Here is a 9,528-nt window from a genome sequence, read left to right as displayed (position 1 = left end):
CTGAATTCAAATGCAACACTTGAGAGAACAATCAAAAGGAACATACAAAAATAAATGAAAAGCCATGTAAAAATGTACACTTGTAGTTCAACTATTTCATCTTTCATAAACTTTCAGACAAAATAATAAATAACACACGCATATGTTTAATTTAAAAATGGAGACATAGATAAAGGATTCCTCCTGGAGGTCTGTCGCCAGAGACGTTCGTGATGTTTGGGAGCTGTGTGTCGACCTCGGGCAGGCTTGCGTGGTTAGCGCAGCTCTGCTGACAGCAGTGTTTAAAAGATTCTCGAAACAATCAAACACCTGTTTTGTTTTGTTTTGTCCAGAGCAATTTGGTTGTTTTTCTTGAAAAAAAAAAAAGAAGAAGGACAAGAAGAAGAAAAAGAAAAAGGAAAAGGAGGAGAAGAAGAAGAAGAAGATATTTGGGAAAATAACAATGAAATGTCACATAAAACATGCAGAATTAAGCTAATTGGATGGTAAACAACTGCTCCGTTTTGGCTAAGAATGCTGATTTGTCCATTTTATTGTGAATATATGTAAATGGAATTCCTTCAACCTCAGTAAAGCTGTGAAGAAACACTTTTTTTTTTATCATCATAGTTATTTAGAACTGGACTGTGCAGTTCCCGCCGCGTATGAAAAATGTGCTCATGTTCTCCTCGACAGGCGACCTGATGTACACAAAACCGCTTTAATACACAGGAGGTTGCGAAGGATGTGAGTGATTTCTCTTGAGTCAACAAAATATACAAGGCCTTAGAAAAACTGGCTTGGCAAATAAATTCAACACCCAAACAGTGCATAAAAAAAGGAAAAAACAAAAAAAAAATCATTGGGTCTCTTTATCGTTGAGGATTAACTGCTAGCTGTTTTTACTTTTTTTCGTTTTGCTATTTACAGTATTGCACTTAAACTGCACACCATTGCATTTCAGTTTGACTGATGCTTTCTTCATATTTTCAGAATTACAAAAAAGATAAGAAACGAGAAAAAAATAAAATGCAGTTATACCCTTTATCCAAGATAATGTCTTTTTCGCCGATCACATGACAATATCAACCCCCGCCCACCCTTTAATTAATAAAGTAGTATCTGCTTGTAGTGACATTTGTAAACACCCACGTACAAGACCTGAAGTGCAAAGGCTATCTTCACTTCTTCACCCAGGATACAACATAATAAACAGAAAGGAATAAAAATAGACTGAGCATCGACACATGCCCAGGAACATCGGATCGGGTCTCTCCTCTGCAGCTGGGGAAAGAAAGGAGCTGCTTTTTTGTTGCAGCACGAGTCCGGGAGGAGAGGGATATCAAACTGTAATGGAGACCCTTCACTTTGCAGGTGTTGGCGCATTGTGGGCGTGTTGAATGGCAGTGTTAAAAACAGCTGTCGAGCATTTATGTCAGGTGTGGATGGAGGCCAGTCCCGGAACAGTCCTCCATTAGAGCTCATGCACTTGGCAGCGGCAGGGAACACAGTGGTTGGAGACAAATATGGCCATTTCTTAACGCTTTCTCGTTTTTTTTTTTTTTTTTTTTTTTTTCCTCGTTGTTTTTTTTTTTTTTAGCGTAAAAGGTGAGAGCTGTTCCAATGCCTCGGTGAAGTGGTGGTGTGTGGATCTGTTTTCCCCATGCTCAAACCCTCTGCACTGTCAAACATGGCGGCAGCCAGCATCGGCCGGGCCCCGCTTTTGGCCCTGCTGCTGCCTGCCACTTTGATTTGTTCTAACGTCTTCTGGTCTGACAGGCCCCGGACTGGCCCTCAGACAGACATCCACATGTGTTTGTACGGTCCTTGGGATGTGATCTGTGCCTGGAGTGGACTGAGCCACTGGCCCCGCAGAAGTCCTGCCTGTTGGGCAAAAAGTAAAAGGTGATTTCATTGGTATTTAATTACCGTTCTCTAAAAGTGGTTTGTTTTGGCAGCTGGTTTTGTGACAATTTTCTCGCTCCCTCCTTCTCTTTTTTTTTTTTTTTTTTTTTTTTTATTTTCCTCCTCCACTGTTCTCCCCCTTTCTCTCACACACACTTTCTCTCCCCCTTCTCTGCATGTGTTCCTCTCTTTCACTCTCACTCAGTGTTTTTGTTTAGTTTAGTTTTAGCAGTGAGTGTCACGGCCCTTTCACAGGCTCAGTCTTGTGTGAGAGGCGATTATGGGCATCAGGCGAGCGGAGGGGCAGCCCGGTGGGGTCAGAGTCCCAGAGCCTCGGTGTGTTTTCTTGCCTTGAGTCGCAGGTCGGCGATGCTCGAGTTCTTGCTGTTGCTTTTGGCAGCTGCCGCGACTGCAGCTGCCGCCGAGGCCGAGTCGGCCAGCGATGCGATTGGTAGTCCGAAGGGGGGGGGGCGGGAACATCAGGTAGGGAGCATGAGCAGCCAGGTGAGGATGCAGGTGGGGGTGCGAGTGGGTGACCCCGTCCAACTGGAGCTGGGCTTGAACCTGCAGGATAGCCAAACACACAATCAAGCTGAGCCATGCATGTGTGTGTGTGTGTGTGTGTGTGTGTGTGTGTGAGTGCGTGCGCGTGCCCGTGTGTGTGTGAAGAGGCTTGAAGATTTAAGTTTCACAGTCTGACACTATTAAATTCCCCTTCAAATTTTACCCCCTCAAAGCTGTTGCTTACAGAGTGTTTTCTATGAAAATAGTTAAGCCGTACTCTGCGCTTTAGGCCTTTTTTTCATGTCAGCTATTCTAAAAGTTAATGAATCATACATTGCTCTCAGACACCACATCCAAATTAATCGTCCAGAATCAAAGTCTTCCTTGGACCCAGAACAGATTTGTTTAATTCAGACTGAGGACTCCGTTATACCCTTGGAAATATGCAGTCTTGTTATCCTGATTATGTATTCAATTGCATAAATAAACAATTTTGCACTGAAAAGATATTCACATATTTGGAGTTATAAATATTTATCCAGACATATTCCTGAGTCAAGGGAAAAAAAGAAACCATAAGCAGCATAGAATATCAGTTCTCACATTCTTGGCAATTATTTTATAAGAAGTAGGTGAAAATTACGCATCCGCTTACTTCAGAGGGAGAGAGCTGAGCCTATTGCCATTTCTCATGTGATTCAAACACCACAGGAAGAAGTGTGAAAGTATTTCATGCTTTCTTTTCCAACCAAAATACAATGATACAAAGTAAAGGCTTTAAACTGACTAAGTGTCTCTTTTTCCACTGTTTTTTTTTTTTTTTTTTTTGTCAGCCTCCAACACCAAAAATGAGTAGTGAGTGACAGCGGTCATAGTTGCCCAGCACTGTGAAGACAAACAAACAGAAACTCCGGCAAACAAGAAGCCGTTTTAAGTCTGAACAATCAAGGAATAATCTGCAGATTTGACTCATAATTTCCTAATTCTGCGGCATCTGATTAAAACGCGTCGATGGAAAGCCAAGTGAACTCCTGGAAAACCGGTTTAATCCCGTTTGGGAGACACGACCGCGGCCGAGGCAGAAACACACTAAACAGGTGGTGGATGCTTGACGTGATTAGTGCTCTAGGGCGTCCCAACATCACGTCTCCACGCACAGATGAATGACCTTATTTAATTTAATTTATTTTTTTACAATAACGCAACGTACGGCAGCGCGAGAAGAACCCGTTGAGCCGCCAGATTCAGGCCCTTCTAGAGCGCATCGAAACTCTAGCCAGCAAAACTTGCGGTCCGTAGTTTTATACCGGCAAAAGTGTGTTGTGCTATGTGAGCCTGCTTCGACTTATTACCGCGAGCCTCTCTCAGCGCACAGGCCTCCACCCCTAGCGGTGCAGCTCAATGCCAATATCCATCAGAACCCACTCCATTCCCCGCTTTCATCATCTCTTTTATGTGATAGCGCCCGCTGCACTGTTGGCTTAATTAGGCCGTTACTTTTCACAAGGGTCAAGCAGACAACATAGCAACCGGGATGCAAAAGCAGATATCGCCAGATCAAATGTCCGTCAACCTCTCCTCTCCCGAGCCTCCGCTCTCCGCACAGCCAGAAGGTGAAAGGTGCACCGAGGTCCGAGCCACTCCCTCCCCCCTCCGCGCAGCCGTCACAAACACACACACATACACACACACACACACGCTCTTTCATCATTTGCGTCTAATAAGCGCACATGCCCTGTGGATTAATGCGAATGTACACATAAAGGCAATTCAGCCACGGCAAGTCACACACAAATCCTGTTTGCGCTCTCGCTCTGATTTAATATATTCCATCACGGCCCTCCGTGTTACAAGTTGCTGAGTAATCTTTTTTTTTTTTTTTTTTTTGCAACTTTCCTACATTTTTTTTTAACTCTTCCACTTCAGTTGGACACAGCAGCCCCTGCCTGTCACGCGTTCAGCGGCAAGTTCTCCGTGCGTTTCAAGCAAAATATGAGAACGCGGCCTACCTGTTGGAAGGGCATCCGGAGGGCACCCATGTTGACGTACGGTGCTACTCTGCAGGCGTCCAGGTGGCTGCCACTGCCCAGGATGACACCTGGGGAGAAGGGAAAGATGTCTGTCAGGCAGCCAGACAGTTGTTGTTATATGAGATGAGGGGGTTTTCCACTTAAATATGGTCAAATTGTGTGAAAAGTTCAAAACAAAATAACCGGAAAAAAAAAGAAACAAACTTTAAGATTATTCCCATTATAGAAGAGGAGGGGTTTACCTTTGTGCATCTGGTTTTCTTGCTTTCGACATTTCGCTCTTCTGTTCTGAAACCAAACCTGAAAATGAAAAAGGAATGCGAATGTGTTAGAAAAATATAATACCAGATATATCAAATTCAAATGATATGACAAATAATGAAAAAATGGGTCAGCTGGAAATCTAAGAATAATGTAACACGTTCATGACAAGGCTATTATTCCATAATAATATATGAATTAGGTTTACAATAAAAACCCAAATGCAGTTGAATTATAATATTATTAATTAAAATCCATAGAAAATATTTCTCTCAATAAGCAGGTTCATAATCCAGATCGATTATTCTTAATAGCAAATGAAAACAATGCCTAGCCAGAACTGGAGTGGCAACAATCTCAGATATATGGCAGTATCTTCATCACTGTGATGACATCCCATGATCATAAAATAAAATAAAATAAAATAAAATAAAATAAAATAAAATAAAATGAAATAAAATAAAATAAAATAAAATAAAATACTTTGAAGCTGCAGGCTGCGGTTCCTGTTAATCATCATCAACCTAATTTGCCCCTGTGAATAACAATATCTCCTCAACCCCCCCCCCCCCCCCCCCACATACACACACACACACCCACACACAAACACGCACACGCACACGCACACAAATTGACACCTAACACACACCATCACCGCCGCCCTCATGCATTATAACTTGCAGATGCGAAGTTAACAAATCATCGGACCACAAAGGACGCAGCGTGAAGATGAGGATGAGAATAAAACAAAATGTGCTGCGGGTCCGGCGTGAAGTTAAAAACGCATCATCTTCGTTTTTCACGCAGTATTTTAAAATAACCATGGGATGATATATTTGGTTTTTTTTTCAGCCTATCTCTCTCCGCAGCAATTCAATATTATTATTATTATTGTTGTGCTTGTTGCTGTAGTCGTTATGCGTATGGGTGAGGGTGTGTGGTGTGTGTGTGTGTGTGTGTGTGTGTGTGTGTGTGTGTGTGTGGAGGGGGTGGAGGCGGTGCGTTCACGGCAGTAAACGATGACAGAGAAGGTGCTAAAATTCCCAGGTGATTTTTTTTTTTTTTTTTTTTGCATAGATGCAGAGCTCCCCCAGATATTAGACGGGCCCGAGATCAATTCCAATTACGCGCCAGTATGTTAAGCAAAGTGAACTACAGCGGTTCAGACAGTTATTTCTTCATTAAGGGCCACTCAATGATGCGCTTCACAAATACCCCTAATCTCATTTGCTTTTTGATTTTTTATTAGAGACAGTGAATAATGACATTTAATTTAGCGGCGCGCTGGAAAGCCAGAGATATTAGTCGTAAGTGAATTAGTGCCTGCTCCTCACCGAGCTCTCATAACTTTCAATTACATTCATTGACAGCTGCTCCGAGCCTCCAGCATCCTCCTCCTCCTCCTCCTCCTCCTCTTCCTCCTCCTCCTCCTCCTCCTCCTCCTCATCTCCCGGCCTTTCCATCCGCCGGCAGCCGCCCGCAGATTACGCACGTTGGACTTACGCGCGGTAAAGTTTATTACGCATGTATAACCATGTTCTTTCTGCGGGGTTTCTGCGTCCCAAATTTTTCAAATCTGTCTAAATCTAAAGGGGGAGGATGTGGAGAGAAGCACCCGTCAAGGCTCTTGATTATTTTAAACACTGCAACCAACTAAGGGGGTTGTAGTTTGGTTGGGAGGGAATTATAAACACACACACATATTTTATCCTCCGTTATTTTTTTTTTATTGCATCACAAAAAAGGCCACCCTAGCGCATCGAGTTGTTCACAACTCGATTTAATTTTCGTGTCCGAACGCATAAAAAACTCAACGGCTCTTGTTTGTGTAACGGTAGTAAGGGTGTAATTACACAATGAGTCGCAATAAACGTTAACACCACACACCCCATGCCAGAAGCTTATTAAACTTTTCTCAGAATTCACGTAGAGATGCTTTGTGCCCTCATTCTTTCATTCTTTTCCTACGCGGTGCACCTTCAGAATAAATCTATCAAATTGAAATAAGTATCAGATCTTGTTGTGGCCATAAAGAGGTGGTAGTTTTGCAGGATTTTTAAAAAAAGGAACCTGCGTGAAGCCACACGAATTGTTTCCACATACATTCTGCATTTTTCTAGACTAAACTAATAATGATAATAATAATAATAGTAGTAATAATAATAATAATGATGATGATGATGATGATAACAATAATAATAATAATAGAAAAATGCATCATCGTCATAATAATAATAGAGGTGTTTTTCCTTTATATGAGGCGGTTCAGGCAAGCATGTAGGGATCTTTTATAAATAAAAAATAATAAAAAAATAAATGATCTAAAAAGTTAAGAGTCACGGGGTAACGCTTGGTCATTCTTTGGAAAAGAAAATCAATTTAACAAACAAAAAAACAACAAAAAAAAACAACTCACCTGGACTCTGGCCTCGGACAGCCCCAGCCTCTGGCTCAGCTCCTCTCTCATGAACGCGTCCGGATAGTGCGTCTCGTCGAAAAGCCGCTCCAGCTCGTTGAGCTGCTCCAGGGTGAAGTTGGTGCGGCTCCTCCGCTGCTTCAGTTTGCCCTGCGCGTCCTCGTCCTCCGACTTCACGTCCTCCTTCTTCTCCTTACACTCGTATATTCCTATGTGTGTGTTCGGGGGAAGGGAGAGGAAGGGGGGGTTGTGAATTCATTGTGCGCTGACAACACACACACACACATTACTGGTTTTAATTGGGCCTTGACGAGGGAGGGGGGGGGGGCTCAGGCCTGATAACACACACACACAGACACACAGATACAAACACATACACACGCGTCCACCCAGTCAATACTGAGGTAAACGAGTCGCTACACACACATTTAATCCTGATAAATGCTACGAGGCTTTTAATGAGTCAAGTTCGGAAAAACCCGGGGCCTAAAAACCCTCCCCCGCCCCTGTGAGTCTGGGGGTCGTTTCAGGGTAACAGAGGAAAAAAAAAAGAAAAAACATAAATAAATAAAAACCATTTGAAAGATCGATTCTGTCAATGCACCGCCGGTTGTTATTTATCACCTTATAACGCAGACTATTATCACGTTTTATAGTGTTATTATTGTGTTATTGACAGCTGCTGCAATTACTGGAGTGTGTTCGGGCGCGATTTTATTGTGCGTAGTCTGCCTGTGCGGGAAGATGAAATAAAACAAAAAACTTTTTTTTTTCCACGAATGGAAACCATTTACATGATCTTTTATGAAATGATTTCCAAATTCCGGCCGGTGCCCCCAGTTAAAGTGTGATAAAAGGCCCGTCCTGTTGTTTCTCTAAACATCACGAACATGTGAAGGAATTAAAACTGTCTTTTGAAGGCACGTCTATTTAAAGCACGAATTGAAATATATTTAACGACTGAAAATAGAATTTAAGTGCGACTTCTTGGTGCGTAATACAAAAATGATCCGTTGGATTAAAAAAAAAAAAAAAAAAAAAAAAAAGCTCGAAGCGCATCCTTGATTTATTTCACCATTTAAAAAAAATATCTTATCCAATATATTTGAGCACAGGTCGATTACAATAAAGATAAACTCACACTTGCGATGCGATCGTGGGATTTTTTTTTTTTTTTGCCAGCTGGTCGAAAATATGGAGTTAACGTCAAGATTCACGAATGAAACCACGCAGGAATTAAATGTATTTTATTTTATAGGATACAAACGGATATTATACATTTTTTTACTTTTTAGATCCTGCATATGGGAACTCATCAAACAGTTAAACCCAGGAGGTGAGCAGGCGGAGGGCCCGCCTCCCTCTTGCCATGTCAAACACTGCCTTTTTTTTTTTTTTTTTTTAATAACGGAATCTTGTGTAAAGTTCGCAAACCGGAAGCGACAATCCTTTTTTTATTTTTTATTTTTATTTTTATTTTTACGCACGCCATTAAATTCAAACGGGTCGATCCAGGTTTCGAGGCTCAACTTAAAGAGAAAAAAAAAATAAAAAGAAGCATACCTTCCGTCGCCCTCGACACGTTAAAGTCCTTGAGTTTGTCCTTCTCCAGCTCGACGTGCTCCTTGAACAGATGCACCGGGCAGTGGCCGCCCTCCGTTATGTCCTGCAGGTTGCTCTCCGGGCTTCCCAGCTCCCTCGCCCGGGCCAAGCCGCTCTCCAAAACTTCCCTGTACGTGATGCTCTCTTTGCTGCTCTCCTTGCTCTTCTGGTCGAACGACTTAGACACGAACGCCGTCAGTTCCTCCATGGCGCGCCGCTCACCGCTGCTTCTTCCCGGCCGTGGAAATCCACCGTGAATTCCACACCCCCGGTTCTGAGCCTCGCCGTGGATACGCCTGTGTCTCTCCCTCTCTTTATTTTATTTTTTTATTTTTTTTTAATTCTAGAGGCTGGCTGGCGGCGGTAAGACAGAGAAGGGGTGGAGAGGAGGTGAGATCACTCCTGCTGTTGTGACTGTGTATTTGAGAGCGCACTATTTATACGCGGCCACCTCGGCCCAGCCCCCGCATCCCCACCCCCACCCCCCCCACACACACACACACACACACACCCGCACCCTCCCGCACGCCACCACCCCCACCACCACCAGCTCCCCTCCGATCCCCGTGTCTTGAGCAATTACGGGCCGCCTCGACTTTGCAGAATTCAACTTTCAGCGCCCCCCCCACACCTCCACCCCAAATCCCCTCCTCTCCTCCCCCCCCTATAAATCAATGATGGAGCCGATGGAGGCGGTTAAATGAATTACGGGGGTCATTAAAACGGATCCGTTAATTAATCCCACGTAAATGGAATTAACGCGATTAGGAGACACGGACGATCGCGAGATTGTCCCTTTATTTGTCTCCAAATTGTTTTTGAGAGCTAATC

General features: G+C 43.2%; 1 protein-coding gene across 1 annotated transcript; it reads right to left on the bottom strand.

Moving 5' to 3' along the window:
• Positions 1-1,523: 1,523 nt before the first annotated feature.
• shox (shox homeobox) lies at positions 1,524-9,108 on the bottom strand. The gene is given in 7 exon segments (XM_086144932.1): positions 1,524-1,863; positions 2,235-2,354; positions 2,356-2,448; positions 4,398-4,507; positions 4,661-4,718; positions 7,096-7,304; positions 8,659-9,108. Coding segments are annotated over 7 exon segments (927 nt in total). The 5' UTR covers positions 8,906-9,108; the 3' UTR covers positions 1,524-1,773.
• Between the last annotated feature and the right edge of the window lie 420 nt (positions 9,109-9,528).

The sequence above is a fragment of the Fistularia commersonii genome, chromosome 4 (assembly GCF_037954325.1).
Source record: "Fistularia commersonii isolate RoL2024-O1a breed Wild chromosome 4, RoL_Fcom_v1.0, whole genome shotgun sequence".
NCBI classification, from domain to species: domain Eukaryota; kingdom Metazoa; phylum Chordata; class Actinopteri; order Syngnathiformes; family Fistulariidae; genus Fistularia; species Fistularia commersonii.
This window is presented reverse-complemented; position numbering and strand designations above follow the sequence as displayed.